At 44.4% G+C, this 22,089-nt stretch overlaps 1 protein-coding gene across 6 annotated transcripts in view; it reads left to right on the top strand.

Annotated features, from left to right (window-relative positions):
* The window catches only part of EMID1 (EMI domain containing 1), a 190,611-nt gene that overhangs the window by 91,181 nt on the left and 77,341 nt on the right, over positions 1 to 22,089 (top strand). For 5 of the 6 annotated variants that reach the window (XM_063913325.1, XM_063913329.1, XM_063913324.1 and 2 more), the window contains exon 4: positions 11,295 to 11,384. The exons of the other annotated variant lie outside the window; for it this stretch is intronic. In XM_063913325.1, coding sequence (XP_063769395.1) covers positions 11,295 to 11,384 — 90 coding nt within the window. The remainder of the gene's footprint in view (positions 1 to 11,294; positions 11,385 to 22,089) is intronic. 6 annotated transcript variants of the gene reach the window in all.

Consider the following 22,089-nt stretch of genomic DNA (forward strand, 5'->3'; position numbering starts at 1 on the left):
CAAGTTTCCTCAAAAGCCAAAGATGTGTCCTGGGGCCACTCCTAAAGGGGGGGGTGCTGTCACGATCCGGGTATCTGGACGCCATTTCTTACCTATCAGATGCCTCCTAAGGCTGGCTCAGCGCTCCAGGACCGGATCCCATCTGTTATCCTGATGTGCACATTCCCGCATCCTCTCCTGTCTCTCTGGACGCAGTCACAGTAACGCCTTATACATCTGGCATGGCGTCTCCCGCGGCCTCCGCCGCCGTCCCTGAGCTTCTGCATTCAGAGTGGCGATTACGTCAGCCGCGGCCTCCGCTGTGTCCGCGTGGTCGGATGTGCATCTGTCAGCCTGGCGTCTCCTGTCTCCGGTGGCCGGCGCCGCCATTACTGTTTTCCAGACCACATGGATTACAATCCAAACTTCCCTCCAAGTGTCTGCATGGGCGCAGCCATCTTGGATTCTGTCAGCTGATCTTTCCTACCAATCCGTTGTCAGTATTATTAATTTGCATAATTGCCTAGCCAATGCCTTCCTTGCTGCAGGTATAAATAGGTTGTGCCTGAGCAAGGAAGGCGTCAGTGCTTTGGTTGTCAAACCTAGTTCCAGTTTGTCTCTCTCCTGTGATTGTCTTCCAGGTTCCAGCTCCTGTCTCCAGACTTCTGCTATAGAGACCCGCACCAGCATTCCATCTGCGGTGTAGCCTGACTCTCCGATCCATTCTGGACTCACCTGTTTCCAGCTACAACATCACCTGCTTCCAGCTCAGCTTCCAGCAGTGTACAGCTTCTCTTAAAGGGCCGGTGTCCTTTCTGCAGTTTACCACTCTCCACCGGTATTATTATTTCTCCGCTCTCAAATTCTACATTTCATCTATATTGCATCGCTCTCAAGCTTTATTTATTATTTAACTGGTTCCAGCCAGTATCCACTCCGTGCCAACACCTGTCTGGTTCTAACCAGTACCCACAGCAGCATTTTATCTACAGCAGTCCAGCTTTCCCTGGAACACCAGCTGGTACGACCCTGGGCTTTCCTCATTGCTACAGTTGAGCCTGGTAAGGACTTTCCAACTTGCAGATAATAAGAACTGTCTCATACCACCAGAGCTCTGTGGCCCCTGCCACCCTGTAGTACCCAGGAACTGTATTATTATTTCTCTGCTGATTTTTATGTTTCTTTTTACTGCTACTGTGATGCATGGAGTTTGTCATAAATAAATATCATTGACTTTTACTCAAGTTGTCGTGGTCACGCCTTCGGGCGGTTTCTCTTCATGTTACTTACATGTCCAGGGGTCTGATACAACCTCCCAGGTTCCGGTACATCTCAGCCCCTACAACTGAGGCTGCCTTCCGTCAGCTCAGGCCCTCAGTTGTGACAGTAGGGGCCTAAAATGCTGGTATGGGAACTGAATCTTTATTCATCATGTCATCCACAGACTGTCTTAAGTATTGTGAAAAGGAGAGTGTACAGCGCTAAACACTCTCCTTTTCACAGTTGTTCCCCTAAGGGGTTAACTATCCCCTAAACAGCTGCTCCAGGTTAAACTTCTCAGTGTGTAGCGCTGGGCCTATTACATTGGTAATTTCTTCTTTTTGTCTTAAGTATTGCGTCTCTTTCTCATTCTGGGATAATTTATTAGAAATATTCGATATCATCCCTTTTAGAGAATCCAACCATGCTGGTTCGGATCCACTAGCCTGAGAATGTGTACTATCCTGAGTACATTGTAGTGATCCCCCTGGGGTAGAAAAACACTCTGCCATGCATGAAACACACTCCTTAGACATTGTAATGTGAGGTACACACACACACACACACACACACACACACACACACACACACACACACACACACACACATACGTTAAGCCCAGTTAACCCACACAGAGCCCTTCTAGGGAGACACAGAGTATGATGGAGCCAGCCACACAGCGCCCTTCTTGCTAAAGCTTAAGCCTAGCTGGGTCGCAGACTAAGTACCCTTAATAGGGTATCAGTACTCTAATACAGCTCCCCTCCTTGCTATGACCCCCTGGTACCGCTGAGCTAATCTGGAGTCCTTGTGGAGGAGCTTCTCTTCTCTAGCAGTCTGTTCAGTAGGAGCTGTAGAGGGAAAATGGCGCTGGTGAGCCGCTGGATCCGCTCACAGGGAAGGCCCGCCCACTTAATGGCGCGCAGTCTTCCGGGTTTTTTATACTGGCTGAGGTTTATAATGTGCTTTACAGTGGGTTAGAACCCCTGTAAGCTGCTGCTAGTGTGGGTATTTTGTATTTTAAGGCTTCAGCTTGCCCCTCACAGCGGAACACACATAGTATGCCTCTGAAACCTGGAGCCGCAGCCTGCCTGTCAGCGCTGCGTCTCCATACCCATATGCCGTCATTACCACTGGCGACCTGCTAACCGGGACGCCGGCTTTCTACTCACCACTCTTCTCACTTCTGGCTCTGTTAGGGGTGGCGGCGTGCTGCGGGAATGTACACTCGCCATGGAGGGGCTTGCAAATAGTTCCCTCAGGAGCTCAGTGTCCTGTCAGCAGGGAATGGGACCATTAACCCTATGGGAGGTTGGGCCATTTACCCCCCTAAATCCCACGAATCAGGCAGTCTGGTGCCAGGAAACTCTTCAGCTTTCCTAAGCGTGATCGGCTCCTCCGGGCACATTTTCTAAACCGAGTCTGCTAGGTGGGGCATACAGGGAGGAGCCAGCCCACACTATCAAAGTCTTAAAGTTCCCATGGCTCCTAGTGGACCCGTCTATACCCCATGGTACTAATGTGAACCCCAGTATCCTCTAGGACATAAAATAAATAAATATATATATATTTAGATTAACCCCGCTTAACTCTTATTAACTTTGACCACTAGCTTTCTCATGCACCTCTATGTAGACTCAATTATCTTGAACCTGTCTCAGCTGTTTCTTAGTAATCTATTAGCCAGTGTCAGGTGACTAGTGTACCTTTAAAAGCCATAAGGTGTGTGGCAGGTGCACACTAAACCTAGCAGGCATATGATGTGTGAGACAGTTGTCAGGTTTTAAGACTGTGTAATAGTGTAGGACGTGCATCAAGGTGGGGTACCTTGGCGATCGGTTTGCAGGCTTCTGTGCATTGGCCAATTCACTAACTAAACCCCCATCATTTATTTATTGATGTGTTGATGATAATACCCTTTTCACACCAGAAATGCAGGGCCTAAACCTGGGAATTCTGCCACGGGCTCATGCAGGGACATTCCCGGGTTGGGCCCATTTATACCAGCATTTGGAGCCGAGACATCCCGGGTCTGCACCTTCCATACTGAACCCGGGATGGCCCTGCATTTTCTGAAAATGGGCATCTCAGAAAAAAACACAAGACCAGGAAGTGCCCTGAATAGCCAATCAGCATCAGCAGAGGCAACTCGGGAAGGTGGGACATGTCCCTGCACCATTCACACTGTCCAGGTTCCAGGGAAGAACCCGGGACCAACCCTGGTCAATTGCAGGGTTGAAATGCGGGGACAGAAATCCCGGGAGTTTGTCCCTGTACCCTTTCACACTGAGAAATTTCCCGGGTTGATGCGTGTTCATTTGTTTTTAACCCGGGAAATTTTGGGCTGTGTGAAAAGGGTATAAGTAAGCTTGCTATGGTGAGTGCTGGGTTTTCTGTTTGTATGTATTTGAGTGATGTGATCATGGGCTACATGCACCCCACGCTATGAGTGGTAAGTGCATTTGTGTACCCCGCTTCTGGGGTGGCGAGTGCCGAGGTTTCATGCACCAAACCCTATGAGTGGTGAGTGCACTTGTGTGCCCCACTACTGGGGTGGCGAGTGCTGTGGTTTTATATTTGTGAGTATATTGCGGGGTTAATCTATGGTTAAATATATATATATATATATATATATATATATATAATTACTCTCCCTCTGTGCTGACAGTAATTCCGGTATGATGTGAGGGCTGCCTTTCTCGCATCATACCGGAATTACACACGTTACACCAATAGTGAGTTGGCGCCCCTCAAATTCAGTGAAATTAAACCACTATAGTAATTAATCAATTGTGGCTTGCTAATACTTGCCATACAAAAATAATCAACTTAAAAATTAGCCTGCCCCCAGTCATTTGTTATGCCCCAGTAGATATACCCCCAGTCACTTGTTATGCCCCAGTAGATATACCCCCAGTCAGTTGTTATGCCTCATTAGATATGCCCCCAGTCAGTTGATATGCCCCATTAGATTTGCCCCCAGTCAGTTGTTATGCCCCATTAGATATGCCCCCAGTCAGTTGTTATGCCCCATTAGATATGCCCTCCTGTAGTTATGCCCATTAGATATGCCCCCTAGTAGCGCCACTTACACACACACATTAAAAAAAAAAAAAACAATACTCACCAGCCTCGCACCTGTTTCCAGACCGCTGCCCTACGCCTGGCCGCCTGCTCCTCGGAACTATGGGAGCGCCACACATGTACACTGCCTGAGCCAGAAGCCGGCGCTCAGGAATGAGCTCTGCCTCTGGCTGCTACTGAGGAGAAGGAGCCGGGTGCCCACCGGTAACAAAATCTCAGCGGGCGACCAACTTCTCTCTGGGTTAGGTGAGCCTGGCCGGGCCAGATCAAGTGGCTTTGCGGGCCTTATAAGGCTCGCGGGCCTGAGGTTCCACACCCCTGATCTAGTGTATGCTCTGTCTGCCTCCTTGGCTGACATTTAAGATTGAGTGATTAGTGATTGGGATACGCGGTTGGTGTAATAAGCAAGAAAATATATCTTTCTAAAGAATGATATAGTTTCCTAAATTCTAAAGGTGTATCATATAATGTGCTCATAATATTTAATTTTATTTCTTTTTAACTTCCCCCTTGATGCTGGACATGCCCACTATCTGGAAAGTCTTGGGGGGAGGGTGCTGCTGCCATGGCCCATGGCTAGACCTTACACCTCTGGTGCCGACCATGTGGGGCTACTAGTACAAATTTGTCCAGGGCCGCTTTTTGTTCCCAATCCGCCCCTGATTGAATGGATAGGAGGACACAGACTACCTGTTAGGGGATTTGGCTCCATTGCGGATTCCTCCCTAATTCAATTATCTGATTTATTTACAAATTATTCCATTAAACCAGGAAATTGGGCCACGAATAAAAAAACTTTGAACCCAATTAACCCGGTTTTTAGTGTCCATATCTTTCTTGTTCGTCAAGTAGACAATTTATTGAGTAATAAGAGATATACCCCTGATGTAGTCTCTATATGAGACTAAACACGTTGGATTATTGCTATTACTGGAGAAAAGGAATTTTGTATACAACAGACACTGTATTGTTTTTAAATATGCAAATGTTTTAAATAAATGTATATGAATTGGAACAAGTGTTTATTAAAAGATTTGTTATATTAGTGAGCCACAATTGATTAATTAGTATAGTGGTTTAATTTCACTGAATTTGAGGGGCGCCAACTCACTATTGGTGTGATATATATATATATATATATATATATATATTCCACAGTGTCCGTAGTCACAACAATTAGGGCATCAGTGGGGTGCTCCAATAAAGGAGTCTACTACTCCAAAGGTAGAGAAATGTAGGCACTCACCAAGGTTAATACAATAAGGCATACCTCCCAACATCAGAAGGCTGGAATACGGGACTCCTTGCGTGGCGTAGCTCATAGGCGTGCGCAGCACATTTTATTAGGAAGTCCACCATCGGAGGGATGTGTCTAGCACCATCTATTGACGGTCAACGCTATATAAAATATCCACCCTTATATCAATCATAATAAAGCAGATACATTGTCAGATGTTGTGGTGTGCACCAAACAAACATCCCTGATGGCACTCACTGCAATTACACTGCTCCTCCTCAGCCTGGTTTGGCTCCCCCTCTCTTTCCACTGCAAGCTGCAGCAGCTTACTTACAAGCAGTGTCGGACTGGGGCAGGAAGGGCACACCGGGGGAATGCAATGGTAGGGGCCCATATTTTGGGGTGTGGCCAGTCTTCAGAGGGGGTGTGGCCAGCTGCTACAGAGGCTTGGCTGACCATTAGAGAGTGCATGGTCTGGGCCCCTTGATAAATAGATATAGTAAATGCTGATAGTGCATGTATGATAATGTACCACATTAATAACAGCAATGCACTATAGAAAATACACCATAGTAATGTGCAGTATAAGGTAACATTTCTAATGTATAATTCCAGTGTACATTCTGAAACCTTATCCCTAGAGGAGGAGGTGGGCCCCCCAGGCATGACGTAATCACATCACATTACGCTGTTTTTGTACATGGAGGTGGAGCCGGGAGTTTGAAAGCCAGTGGCAGTGGCCCCCTTGATTAACCCAGGCGTCCGGTCGGTAATGCAGTCCTGACAGGGTGCAGCGCAGAGGGGACAGCAATCAGCCTGCTCGGCGATCGCTGCATCAGGCATGTGAGATCGGGGTGCTGAACATAGGGGGGGGGCTGTGCGCACCAGGCACCCCCCCTGCGCACACCTATGGCGTAGCTACACTCATGCCCAAAAAGAGGGTGTGGCCTCATGGGATTCCTTGCTGTCTATAATAAAAGGGGCATGGCTTTGTGGGATTCCGCGAATGTAAGCCACTCCCTCCGTTCTCATCACTGAGGGAGCATGCCCAGCACTCTCTGAGCTACTGGCATGCCTCCTGTCCCTCCGTCTCCAGTGAACAGACGCTGTGTGCATGCGCACAGTGTCTATTCACCGCTGCTCTGTGAGAGGAGCCTCCCAACTGCCCCCCCCCCCCCCCCTCCATCATGGTAGACTGCGGCCCACAGGTTAGACAGCGTTACAATCCCAAAAAAACAGGACTGTCCCCACAAAAATCAGGACAGTTGGGAGATATGAATAAGGCCAGAAAATAGGTTTAATACCTCACAGGAGACATACACCAAGACTGAAGTTTCGATCCTATAAGGACCATCTTCAGTACATAACACCCAAAAACAGAGTAATTACAGCAGCCAAAAGGAAGTGTAAGCATCACTCACTCTGAACTGGCTTAAATAGCATCCCCAAATATGGATAGATAACCAGTAGAAGACATAGTGGGGGGAAAATTCAAATGTTTGAAAAGTCGGATTGGTGTCTCTGTTTTCCTGTCTGTTAGATAGGAAAAAAACAGACACCCAACTGATACCCCTTTCACACCGCAAACCTGGGTCCGACCCTCTCACACTACACTTTAAACCCGGGTTATTGCAGGGTTGGCTCCTTTTAACTCAACCCAGGTCAGCAATTTAAACACCATGGATGTCATTTTAAATGGACTCTTTTTGGTTCAGAAAGATGAGGTGTCAGAAGGAAACAAAAGGAGAGGGTGGGGACAGCTCACAGCATTGCAGGAATCGTGGCTGACAGAGCGTTGGCCCTCATTCCGAGTTGTTCGCTCGCTAGCTGCTTTTAGCAGCATTGCACACGCTAGGCCGCCGCCCTCTGGGAGTGTATCTTAGCTTAGCAGAAGTGCGAACGAAAGATTAGCAGAATTGCTACTAAATAATTCCTTGCAGTTTCTGAGTAGCTCCAGACCTACTCCTAGATTGCGATCACCTCAGTCCGTTTAGTTCCTGGTTTGACGTCACAAACACGCCCTGCGTTTGGCCAGCCACTCCCCCGTTTCTCCAGACACTCCCGCGTTTTTCCCTGACACGCCTGCGTTTTTTAGCACACTCCCGGAAAACGCTCAGTTACCACCCAGAAACGCCCCTTTCCTGTCAATCATTCACCGATCAGCAGTGCGACTGAAAAGCAACACAGGATCCACAACAAATCTACTAAGTTTTGTGTAAAATAACTTAGCGCATGCGCGCTGCGTACCATGCGCATGTGCATTTAGCAACAAATCGCAGCATAGCGACAATCGGCAGCGAGCTAACAACTCGGAATGACCACCTATGTTTTAATACACATTTGCATCTTTAACATACCTGGGAAAATAAAGTGCAGCATGCATTGTCGCTCATACCATAAGATGAATCCCTTAAATTAAAGGCAGATAGACTGAACCATGAATTTAAAATAAATAAGGTGCATTTATTACATGGACAGACTGGTATACATATATAAACAATAAACAATAAAAGAATCCAAGGATGGAACCTGGAGACAGTGCCTGATATAAAGTGACTGTGCAGATGGATGAACAAACAATCTCTCACCATAGGATGGCCCTGCGGTGGGCTAGCTTAGAATAAGCAATTTGTGGTCCAGAGCTGAATTAGCTCGGCACCACCGCACAGGGCTTAAATCAGCAAGTTGGTTGTTCCGGAGATGTCACTGCTCCTAGGTCCAAAGCAATCCTCTATCCAAATAACAACGCGTTTCGGTCGGTAAACTCCGACCTTTTTCAAGTTATTTTCCCTACTTTGAATTTTTTGGGATTTATGTGTTTGTCCCGCTTGGTGAAGTAGCAGGGCTGCTCAGTCCATTCTACTGCGCATATATTGTTGGTGTACATCCTTCCTTTTGTATCTTTAACATACCTCCCAACTGTCCCGATTTTCGCGGGACAGTCCTGTTTTTTGGGACTTTCCCGCTTTCCCACAAGCGGGCCGCAGTGACTTGCGGTGGAGGAGGGGGTGGGGCAGTTGGGAGGCTCCGGTGAATAGATGCTGTGCGCATGCGTCTATTCACAGGTGACAGAGGGAGAGGGGGCAAGCCAGCAGCTCAGAGAGCGCTGGGCATGCCCCCTCAGTGATGGTACAAGGGGACGTGACTCACGATCAAGGCTCTGTCGCGAGGCCATGCCCCTTTCATATAGTCTACGCCCCCTTTTCGGGCACGCACAAAGGTCCCTCTTTGTGCTTTTAATAAGTTGGGAGGTATGCAGAAAGCTGCCTAGCAATCTCTGCCTCAGCCCTAATTCTTTATACAGTAGCTCTAATTGTTAATGCTCTCTGTTGCTCTCTGTCTTAATGCTCTCCTGTGTAGCAAGGCTCAGGCTGCTGACATCATCAAGGCACACAAACAGCAGCCAATCAGCACTTTTACATGAATGCAGGGTTGAATAACCCGGGTTGGACACTTTAGAGTGCACATCGACCCGGATCCAACCCGTGTATAACACTGCTTTTATACCGGGTTGAAATGCAGGGTTACTCGACCAGGGATATTTAAAAGTGGTGCTTTTAGACTGCACCTCGACCCGGGTTGAGCTGTCTTGACCCTGCAATATCCCGGGTTATATTTGCGGTGTGAAAGGGGTATGACTTTTCAAACAATTGAATATCCCCCAATAGCCAGGAGTAAGGCACATACATAGCTGAACAGAGTGTTACTCAATAACAGCAGCATACTGTGAAAACCATCTGAAAAAATGGAGAACTGGACACGGCTTGCATTCCATTGAGAGGAACACATAGATTGTAAGTGGAAGTAGTGTCCGTCGGCTCATAAAGCCAAGTATAATGAGGACAGTGCAATAAGCAGGAAGTATCACCAAATGGAACGCATGGGATACAACAGGATATACAATATAAGATAAAGAAGACACCATTAATTCTAATTCTAGTCGGCGACAACTAACAACCAGATATCATAAATAGGCATTGCATACCATAAACTCTATAAATGGGACAGGCACACCAATAATATAAGCCTCTACCAAAAGGGGAGTACTTATTTTATATAAATAATAAAATAGTGTCAGTATCAAAAATATCACATAGCGTTACCCACTAAATGGGAGCTAGGTAAGCCAGCACAGAGACAAGTGTAGAAACAATAAATAAACAAACAAACAAAATAAAATAAAATAAATAAAAATAATTCAATAATAAATTCCGCCCCCATACTAGGCTAAGGTGTCTTCTCAATCTCTCTAGCAGTGGGAGCAATTGGGGAGCATGCTCAACTCCCACTTTGCATGCATGTTGGAGATGGGACAAAACCTTAGCAGATTATAGATTTATTTTTATAGATTTTTTTTTGTGTTTTTCAATTAGTAGGGCCATTAAAGGAAGCTGTAGTTGTCCTTAGTAATATATTTTGCCTATCCAGGTATATAACACTTCTACAGATGATTATGTAGCCATTTGCATTCATTACTGAGGTCCTCTAGGTTTAAGTTTCTCAAACAACATTTAATTAATAGTCTCCTCGCCAGGTTTATAACTAGTCATTCTACAGCCTTAAATGGCGCACTTTATTAATGACAATAGAATTACTTTAAGCAGTGTTCCGTTATATCTATAAGGTGAGTATATGCTACTAATTTACACTTATACAGCAAGGGCATTTATTTTTGATTGATTCTTTCTATTTTGCTGCTCACCACATAAACCTGATGCCCGAGAGTGAGACAGCTGCTTCAGGTCACCCTGCTATAGCCACAACCCAGTCTCTGTCTTAGTGTCATATCCCGCTAATATTGTGCATGCATGCTTTCTCCCACTTTGTCAGGTATGTACAGCCGTCAACATGAGCCATAAACTAGAACAGGGATGGGGAACCTTCGGCCCTCCAGATGTTGTTGAACTACATATAACAGCATGCCTTGTTACAGTTTTGCTATTTGGCCATGCAAAAACTGTTGCAGGGCATGCTGGGATGTGTAGTTCAACAACAGTTGGAGGGCTGAAGGTTCCTCATCCCTGAACTAGAATATCTTGCAGGGTATTACATCTGGGCCGCAATGTATTCATCCTGGCAAATCATTTTATACATAAATTATAAATAAGTCATTCAATTAGTAGCACATGATTTAGCATTTTTCTCAGTCTGAGAGGAACAGACCATGACTGTGTTAGGGTTGTAAGTACAGTAGCCATCTTAATCCATATGCATCAGTTTAGTGACTTCTAGGGCTATATGGAACTTACTGTTAAATATTTCTACATACAAAAACAAGGCAACATAACAGGATGTTATGTAGTCCCTGATATGTTTGATGTTAATAGTATTCCTTAAGGAGTCTGCACTGATCTCCATGATGGCTGTAGTTGTTAATGGTTATATAGATATAAAGAGGTTGGGTACAAAATCCCGGCAGTTACTATATCGACGGTCAGGATGCCAACAACGGCATCCCTATGGATCCCTGTAAGTATTTTAACCCTGCCACTAACCCACCCCACCGTTGCCTAACCCTAACGTCCCCTCCCGCAGCCTTACCCTAACCCTGCCACTAGTGCCTACTGCCTAACCCACCCCTGTACTTATTACTTACCTTTAGGATCCATCGGGATTCTGAACATCAGGATCCCGCTATCGGTATTCTGATGGTTAGGATCCTGAATGCATCTGTGTCTGGTAACTAGCACACATGAAATAACATATACTGAGAATATGCTCTGCTGTTTTACAGGCCCTGGGTCCCTGGCAGATGTAGAGGAAGCTCCGCGTATCCGGACTACCTTACATAAATTGTCCACTAGGGAAGGGGGCAGCTTCTCAGGTAACTAACAACATTGCCTATAGAATGTAAGCTTGCGAGCAGGGCCTTCCTACTGTATCTCTATGTCTGTCTGTTATTATCCGGTTTGTTCTATCACTGTTGTTTCTAATTGTAAAGCTCAACGAAATATGCTGCGCTAAATAAGAAACTGTAATATATAATAATAAATAAATTGCCATGACTACTTTGTTATTACACTCAGATAGACCTAATGGTGGGTACTGCAATATGACTTGTACAGACTTTGCATTCTATTGCCATGTAATGAAGTTGATGAGGGAGGATAATTGAAGTTATGTTCATACAGAAAAACAGACTAACCAGTGAGTAATCTATGGGCTTCATGATGAAGGTTGCGCAGTACTGCACAGGTTTTCACCCCTATATGGCACACACGAATATCCATGTTTTATATAAACAGAAATATCTTCCCACAATGCTTAGCCAGAGCACAGACCAGGAGACTGTTTCCATTTGGTCTAGTATGGTGGTTAGTTGGGTTTCTCTTTGTGAAATAGAAAGAGCAGAACAATAATAAATTGAAAACACAGTTAGACTTGCAATGGCCTGTTACGTATCCTTGCTAATGTTTAAAATAAAACCACAGTGCTTGGCATCTGCAGGATGTTAGCACCATGGCACGCGCAGTTCTGCATGTCTGGGTGAGTGAACTGCTGAGCATTCTGTATTTATGACATTCTCTGACATTGTGCCTACAGACTATTATTGGGGGCATAGAAAGCTGTCCTGTGTTTAACCTTCTTGTTTTCCAGGCTTTTCTGAGGTCAGATGGGGTTAAAAGCAGAGGTTACAAACTCTGCCAAGCCAGCTGGGGCAGAGTGGGCAGCTGTGTTGGAATCAGCTGCTTCACTGAAACCTACTTAACCCATGCAGAGCTACTAACAAGATGACAGTTTATAATGTAATTCTTCTCCTTGTTGCCTGCATGCTTTCTGTTCCTGCCTGCTTCTGGCCTGTGGTACAAGACTGCTCTTAAGAGGGACTTGATATAAGAGATTCTCTTTGCCTATTATTTGCACACTTTACTCTATTGTATCTGACCAATACGGCCCAAGTCTAAGTGGGACTTGATGACATCACAGTGTAAAATAGTTATTCAATCTTGGCTGTTACCCATAGCCCTCTAGGGGTTGGCGTGAGGAGAGGAAACTCCCCAGTGCTGCACAGTGTGATCCACTTGTTTCCAGAGCAACCATTGCAATGTGGCCAGGAGAAGTGATTACAGAAACGCAAAGAGAGAATGAAAGTTTTACAACAGGAGGCAACTGGCACATTAGAAATGGGGAGATTACAATGAAGAACAAAATAATTGAGTGAGCTTGTAAAAAAAAAAAGCAGAGCGATTGTAGGTGTATACTGTGCAAGATGCAGTGTAAGAGGACAAGAATAAAGGCAGCAGCAGATAGATAAATTGACCACTTAACTTTTTCCCCCCAAAAACGCTCAGAAATTGTCTTTTTTTTATGAGTGAATTAGGTGAAGAACAAATGATTTTAGTTAAAAAAAGTTTTGTTATTTTTAAGTAAAATAAATATATAATTGTTTTCCCCTCAAAAATCGTAACATCGGTCGGCACCACTAGAACATCGGAAATATTGCGACCTTCCTTTTACCAGCGGGGACAGCCGGCAGGTACACAGGGGGGGCTTGTGGGGGTTGATTTACACTTCCCCAGCGGCTGCTATTGTCTGCAGACGCTGGGTGGGCGGTCCTGCCGTGCTGACCAATCAACAGTGATCAACAGCATGGCAAAAACTGGGCGGAGGGTGCGGGAAGGCAGAGGGACCTTCCGGTCCCTCTGAGAGCAGCAGCGGGGAGAAATTTCTCTTTCCTGCAGCTGCAAACACTGTTTGACTGGTCGCATCCTATGCGTCCAGGTCAGATAAAGCACTTGCTGGTGTGGTCGCATCTGATGCGACCATGCCAAGCAAGTGGTTAACTGAGAAAACTGGATGAAACTTAACGGACTAGGGGGAAGATGCATCAAGCCTTGGAGAGAGACAAACTGGAGAAGTGGCCCATAGTAGCCCATTCAGCTTCTGTAATTTATCTAGCAAAGTTTTTTAAATGACCATTAGGAGCTGGTTGGTTGGTGTGGGCCACTACCCCACTTTATCTCTCCCTTATGGCTTGAAACATCTCACCCCAGACGCCAGTGAATGAGCAGGAGAATCGGACTGGAATAAGAAGCTGAAATGACTGGCGATAACAACAAGTCAGTATGGGAGCAGTGATTTTCTGAGAGGGACGCAAGGGTTAATGAGGAGTGAGAGAAGTGAGTGACGGCAAGCAAGATGGAATTAAAAACATCTGTTTAATATGTTGGAAAGCCTGACATACTGTACACACAGCTCTGTAATTATGTGTAGTTTTAGAGACAAGAAAACTTCTGTGTGTGCGTGTGTGTGTGTATATATATATATATATATATATATATATATATACACACACTACATAAATACTTGCAGAAACTTCTTATGAATTGATCAATGGTAAAACAAAATGGAAAATGAGGTGTGATTATAAGTGAAACTTATGAGAGATACAGATAAGACCATATACCTCTTCACTTGTGTGTCTACGCACAGCCATATGTGGAGCAAAGCTTAATACAGTATGCCAATGGCGTATATATAATAGATGCAGGGCAGTGGTTCCTAAACTGCTGCCGCAAACCTGTAGGGGTGCCCTGGGTTGGTGGTCCAGGACCAATTCAAATTATTTATCGTCAATGTAATAGGCAAAACCAGTGCTGGTGGCTTCTCAACTTCTGACATTCTCAATAACAAACCTTTGGCCTAGAGGTACCGTAAAAAAAAATTCTGATACTCTAGGGTGCCGTGATTCAAAAAAGTTTGTGAACCACTGGATATACAGTTAGATAAGACAAGGAGGGTCATCATGCGACCAGCACACTATACACTATAACATGGAACCAGACCACTATATCTGCCATCGAAAAACAGGCAGGTTTATCAGATTAGGGCTTCTTTTACATCACTAAAGATATACCTACTACTGCTAGTTTGGTAACATAGTATGTATTGTATGACCTACTTTGCATGTGATATACTTTGAAGGGGATTCGCTTAGCATACCGGCGGTCTGGATGCCAGCATTTGGATACTGACGCTTGAATCCTGATACTGGTCTGAAGACTGGCTTTGGGTTCCCGACATCGCTCACAATGCTGGCGCCGGAATCCTGACTGTCAAAATCCTGATCGTAAGCATGCCGGGGAGGAATAGGATTAAGCTGGTGGGGAGGGGGGGGGGGGGGGGAGTGTTTTTAGGTTTAGAGGTTTAGGCACCAGAGGGAGGGTTAGGGTTAGGTTGCGGGGGGCGAGGGGGGGAGGTGTCAGGTTAGGGTTAGGCTGTGGGGAGGCTTAGGGTTAGGCACTAAAAGGGTACGGTTAGGGTTCGGCTGTGGGGGGTTAGGCACTAGGGGGGGAAGGGTTAGAGTTAGGCTGTAGGGGGGGTTAGGCTGCATATATGTATATATTGATTGTATATATACTTATACAATGAAAAAATGTGCACTCTCCATACAAAAAATTCAAGTGAAGAAAAATTTTATTTATTCTGACAATATTCACAAAAATATGACATAGCCAAAGTGCATATGTGCAAAGACGACATTTCGGTCCTTATAGGACCTTCTTCAGGACAAGCATCAGTGTATCAGTTCAGCAACACATTATATCTTATACTAATTTATAAACAAAGTTTAAAGTAAAATTAGAATTTAAAAACTTCTTTATTTATAATATTGCAAGCTTTTTTGAAAAATTTGTCTTTCTATACGTCCTTTTCTCTCTCTATACGTCCTCTTTAGGTGAACTCATTAGTTCTTTTAACTTCCAATACCACCTCTATGCTGATGACACTCAAATCTACCTTTCCTCCCCTGATCTCTCCACGGCTCTCCTCACTCGTACCGCCAACTGTCTCTCTGCTATCTCTTCCTGGATGTCCCAGCGCTTTCTTAAACTCAACATGTCTAAGACTGAGCTGATCATCTTCCCTCCCTCCCGCATAACCTCCCCTACCACAGTCTCATGATGGCACGACTATCTCCTCTAGCCCCCAAGTACGCTGTCTTGGCGAAATCCTCGACTCCTCCCTCTCCTTCAAACCAGACATTCAGCACCTCTCACAAACCTGTCATTTTCATCTCAAAAACATTTCCAGGATCAGACCTTTTCTCACCCAGGATGCCACTAAGATCATTATTTGCTCACTGATTATTTCCAGACTGGACTACTGTAATCTCCTCCTAACTGGCCTCCCTGACAATTACCTCTCTCCACTCCAATCTATCCTCAATGCTGCAGCCCAGCTCATCTTCCTCACCAAACGCACTACATCCACCTCCCCTCTCCTACAAGCCCTTCACTGGCTTCCCTTCCCTTTCAGAATCCAATTCAAACTTCTCACACTCACTTACAAAGCCCTCACCCACTCCTCTCCCATTTACATCTCTGACATTATCTCCCTTTCTCTCCAACCCGTCCTCTTCGCTCTGCTAATGCATGCCGACTCTCCTGTCTTCTGATTACTTCCTCCCACTCCTATCTCCAAGATTTTTCACGTGCTGCTCCCTTTCTCTGAAATTCTTTCCCTCTCCCCCTCAGACTCTCCACCTCTCTACAAAACTTCAAACGGACTCTTAAGACCTACTTCTTTACCAAACCCAGCCAAATCTCATCCTAACCCTCTGTTCCACGCTCTCTATGTACCCCATCTGTGTCACTCTTGTCTGCCTACACCTTCCCTTAGAATGTAAGCTCTCACGAGTAGGGCCCTCTTCCCTCATGTGCTTATACTTTTCTTACTTTAATAATTCTCAACTGCCCAAATTCCGCATTTGTTTGGCCACCTTGAAACTTATCTCTATGTCGTTTACTGGTGTAGTTATGCTTAGTTACCCTGTACTTGTCCTATATTGTCTTCAACTGTAAGTCACTGTAAGTTTCCTGTTTTGATTATGTGCATATGTACTTTGTAATTGGGCGCTGTGGAACCCTTGTGGCGCCATATAAATAAAGGATAATAATAATAATAATAATAATAATAATAAAAAGGAGAGTATACAATACATAAAGATTTGTATCTGTTCCTATTCCAGAGCATCCTACATACAGTTCACCATTTTGAGCAACAGTCCTCTTGTAGTTGAAGCCCAACAACTTTAAGTCTTTGTCCATGAGATTTATTGATCGACATGGTAAAACTTAATCTTACTGGAAATTGCAAGTGTTTAAATTAAACGTTATCTCAGATGTTAGTAGTGATATTCTAGGAATAAAAATGTCTTCTCCTTTGCCACAACCACTTTGTATTTGTGTTTCAATGACATGAGACGTGAGCTTAGATGGAATCAAATTTTGTAGAAGCATTATAGGAGCTCCTATTTGAAGTTGCAGTTGGTGGGGTGGCAGTTCTGGAGGTGCCAAACAATTTATTGTCACTAGATTTGTTGCTTTGTCATGTTGTTGCATGGTTTCCTTCCGTCAGTCAAACAATTGATTATAAATAAAAATTATGTTTTCAATGTTTTTTGCTATGTCGCATTGTCGTTACGTGGTCTCATAGTTTTATTTTTCAATACTAAATAACTGTGTGAGATTGGCAGCGTCATATTGAGAGCTGTGGAAGATCTTCACATACAAACAAATAAATGTGTGTATATATATATATATATATATATATATATATAATTTTTTGACCCAGGCACATCCCAGGATAAAAAACTACAAAGAAAAAGCGCTGGGCTAAATGTGTATCAGCTTTCCCAACTTCCAAATGATCTTTAGAATTAATCAATTTTCCCTGCCTCTATTTAGGACTGCAGCTCTCAAGTTAATGGGTTGTTGATTCCCAATATCAGAAAAATCACACACAAAAAATAGAGAAAGCGCTGTCCAAAATTTAGGCTTTTATTAAAATATATTAAAACCACCATACAGATAACATAAAACTATTATAACACCTATTAATACAGTTTACTTATATACCTTACTGGAAATCTCCTGCTGTCATTAAATAATGCTCTGCACAACTGACACAGTAGTTTCCCTGACACCTACAATTGCTTCTTAGTAAAACAATGTATCATATGCATACAATTATTCCGTATACTAGAAATTGGACTCACACTTAATCCCCAATAAGGACCCAAGCCAGACTTACTAATCATAATCATTCCTTCATAATAGAATATCGACCACCATCCAGAGCCCAAAATATATAGTGGACACAGTCCCCCTAAATATTGTATAACTCCCAGTGTCAGCGAAAGTTCTGTGCGATCCAACAAGCTGCTGACCGTTCATCGGCGGCCAGCAGAGCCATCCAACCATTGGCCGGAATATCATCCTTCACCCCCAGCTACAGCCGATATATCATCTTCTCCAGCAGGAGATCCCCAGCGCCGGTGCTAGCGGCAAAACCGCTGAGCGCTGTGTGGGATAAGAACGGGTGATCGGCGGGAGGTGTAACAGCAGAACGGCACTGGTGAGCAAAAAGTTCAAAACTGACACGGCTGCAGTGGACACATAATAACTGTGAATCCCAGTAAACTCTCAATGACTATTATCCACTTGCATTAATTCTATTATAACGGGGACGCCCGTTAGTTCATACAACTGATATTAGCGGTTACTCTATGGAGACTTTTAAGACTGTCAGTCAATTGATTCTATCTCTCTAATTCCAGCACATTTAATAACAGAGACATTGTCAATTTATTACATCAAAACGCTGCCTGAGTGAGAGGATCTGAGCAGTTTTGATCATCTGTGCTAATTTAACCCTTTTAGCTATGATTGGGCTATGGAGCTTTTAGAGAATCCCTAGTATGCTGCCTATATCAGTGTGATATTGATTATATACAAATGTGCATTGTGGAGGAAATTGTATGCATATGGGCCCTCATTCCGAGTTGTTCGCTCGGTATTTTTCATCGCATCGCAGTGAAAATCCGCTTAGTACGCATGCGCAATGTTCGCACTGCGACTGCGCCAAGTAACTTTACTATGAAGAAAGTATTTTTACTCACGGCTTTTTCTTCGCTCCGGCGATCGTAATGTGATTGACAGGAAATGGGTGTTACTGGGCGGAAACACGGCGTTTCAGGGGCGTGTGGCTGAAAACGCTACCGTTTCCGGAAAAAACGCAGGAGTGGCCGGGGAAACGGTGGGAGTGCCTGGGCGAACGCTGGGTGTGTTTGTGACGTCAACCAGGAACGACAAGCACTGAAATGATCGCACAGGCAGAGTAAGTCTGGAGCTACTCTGAAACTGCTAAGTAGTTAGTAATCGCAATATTGCGCATACATCGGTCGCAATTTTAAGAAGCTAAGATTCACTCCCAGTAGGCGGCGGCTTAGCGTGTGTAACTCTGCTAAATTCGCCTTGCGACCGATCAACTCGGAATGAGGGCCATGATACATTGTTTTACTAAGAAGCAATTGTAGGTGTCAGGGAAACTACTGTGTCAGTTGTGCAGAGCATTATTTAATGACAGCAGGAGATTTCCAGTAAGTTATATAAGTAAACTGTATTAATAGGTGTTATAATAGTTTTATGTTATCTGTATGGTGGTTTTAATATATTTTAATAAAAGCCTATATTTTGGACAGCGCTTTCTCTATTTATTTATTTTTGTGACATCCCAGGATACCCTTAAATTACGTACTCCCTAAAATACATAAGAAGTTAGTGCAACCTCCAGGCAGGCCGATTATCTCTTCATGTGGATCATTGTGGCAACCTATTTCTCAATATATTGATTTCTGGTTACAACCTGTTGTTCAAAAAGGAGATTTATGGTAGACATACAATGGTTAAATCTCTTTCTGCGAGGTACACTGGATTCCACAGGGAATACATCGGGGTGTAGAGTTGGATCTTGATCCGAGGCACCAACAGGCTAAAGCTTTGACTGTTCCCAGGATTCATTGCCCCACCTCCTCTATAATCCCGCCTCCAGGCACTGGAGCTCGGTTTCGTTAACCAGTCCAATGCAGTAGCAGGTAAAAGAGACAGTAGATATTAGTCACATAGAACCACATTCTCACGACAGGAGAAGGGACTAGCGGGTAATGCCGTACAAACCCAAAGAAGCTAAGTGCGTCAGGGTGGGCGCCCTGTGGAATCCAGTGTACCTTGCAGAAAGAGATTTAACCATGGTAAGTCTACCATAAATATCCTTTTCTGCTGCAGGGTACACTGGGATTCCACAGGGAATACATCGGGGATGTCCTAAAGCAGTTCCTCATGGGAGGGGACCCACCGTAGCGGGTACAAGAAACCGACGTCCAAAGGAAGTATCCTAGGAGGTGGAAGTATCAAAGGCATAGAACCTGATGAACCTGTTCACTGAGGATCACGTAGCTGCCTTGCACAATTGTTCAGCGGACGCGCATCGGCGGGACACCCAAGAAGGTTCAACAGACCGAGTAGAATGGGCTTTAATAGCAGCAGAAGCTGGAAGACCAGGCTTGTGCAATCACCATTCTAATCCACCTGGCCAAGGTTTGCTCATTCGCAGGCCAGCCACGTTTGGGAAAACCAAAAAGTACAAAGAGGGTATCTGACCTCCTCAGGAAGGTAGTCCTCTCTACGTAAATACGGAGAGCCCGTACCACATCCAAAGACCGCTCTTTGGAGGACAAACCAGAAGAGATAAAGGCCAGAACCACAATCTCTTGGTTAAGATGAAAAGATGATACTACCTTAGGTAAATAACCAAGGCGAGTTCGAAGAACTGCCCAGTCACGGTGAAAAATCAGAAAGGGTGGACGACAGGACAAAGTGCCTAAGTCCGACAGCCTCCTAGCAGAGGCAATAGCCAGTAAAAACACGACCTTAAGTGTAAGACATTTAAAATCCACAGACTCAAGAGGTTCAAATGGAGACTCTTGTAGGGCATGTAACACAACAGACAGATCCCATGGAGCCACCGGAGGGACATAGGGAGGCTGAATCTGTAAAATGTCCTGAGTGAAAGTATGAACGTCAGGCAGAGTCGCAATTTTCCTCTGAAATCACACCGACAAGGCTGAAATATGAACCTTGAGGGAGGCCAGTCGAAGTCCTAAATCTAGGCCTTGTTGCAGAAAAGCCAAAAGCCGAGAAGTTCTGAACGAATAGGCATCATAAATCTTAGCAGCACACCATGTGAAGTAAGAGTTCCAGACCCTGTAATAAATCCACGCAGAAGTTGGTTTGCGGGCCTTCAACATAGTTTGAATAACTGCCACAGAGAATCCCTTGGCCCTCAGGAGTGAAGCTTCAAGAGCCACGCCGTCAAAGCCAGTCTGGCCAGGTCTGGATAGACACAAGTGCCCTAAACGAGGAGATCTGGACATTGAGGAAGTAGAAGAGGACGCTCTATTGATAGACCCTGCAGGACTGAGAACCAATGCTGTCTGGACCACGCTGGAGTGACTAGAAGTAGTATTCCTCTTTCTTGCTTGAACTTCCGTAGTACCCTTGTATCAAAATTCCAATACGATATTATAGGTATTACGGAAACATGGTGGGACGACTCTTACGACTGGGTTGCATTTTTGGAGGGTTATTCTCTTTTTAGGAAGGATAGGGCTACCAAAAGGAGGAGGGATATGTCTCTTCGTTAAACCATTTCTTAAACTATGCATAATAGATACTATCTGCAAGGGGATTGGAGATAACGTGGAGTCGCTATGGGTTGAGATCACAAGTGAGGGCACTGAAGCAAAGAAACTAGTCATTGGCACATGTTACAAGCAACCGGATATCAGCATACATGAGGAGGAACAACTCTTACAGCAAATAGAAAAAGCAGCAGGAATGGGGGACATTCTAGTGTTAGGAGACTTTAACTATCCTGATATAAATTGGAGGCACGATTTGTGTTTAGAAAAAGGAGCAGCAGGTTTTTAAATACATTGAAGGATCAATTCCTGTCTCAGTCGAGGACCCAACTAGAGGTAAAACTATTCTGGACCTAGTTATTACCAATAATGGGGACATTATATCAAACATTAAAGTTGGGGAGACCTTGGGAAACAGTGATCACTATATGATCACTTTTGACATCAGTTTCAAGAAAAATAGCTATAAGGGAGCAACCAAAACATTCAACTTTAGAAAAACTAACTTCAATATGCTGAGACAGGCACTAAACGGCATTGACTGGGAAGAGTTGTTTCATGGCAAGGAAACTTTGGAAATGTGGGATGCTTTAAAAGGGTTGCTTGAAAGCAATATTCACAAATTAATTCCAATGAGCAGTAAACGCAGGAGTATTAAGCACAAACCAATGTGACTTAATAAGGAGGTCAAAGAAGCAATGGCTAATAAGAGGCGTGCTTTTAAAACATTTAAATCTAATGGGGGGAGGAGTCATTACGGTTTTACAAGGAATGCAATAAAAGATGCAAAAAACTAATAAGAGTAGCTAAAATTACTAACGAAAAGCAAATCGCTATAGCGAGTAAAACCAATCCTAAAAAGTTTTATAAATATATAAACAGCAAAAGGTTGAAGAAGGAGAACGTGGGCCCATTAGAGGATGAATTGGGATCATTGACAAATGATGACAAATTAAAAGCGGAAATATTGAACAATTTTTTTCCGTCAGTATTCACCAGGGAGGATGCACAGGTGACAATAGTGCTTAATGACAGTGAAGATAAT

This window comes from Pseudophryne corroboree, chromosome 1 (assembly GCF_028390025.1).
Source record: "Pseudophryne corroboree isolate aPseCor3 chromosome 1, aPseCor3.hap2, whole genome shotgun sequence".
NCBI classification, from domain to species: domain Eukaryota; kingdom Metazoa; phylum Chordata; class Amphibia; order Anura; family Myobatrachidae; genus Pseudophryne; species Pseudophryne corroboree.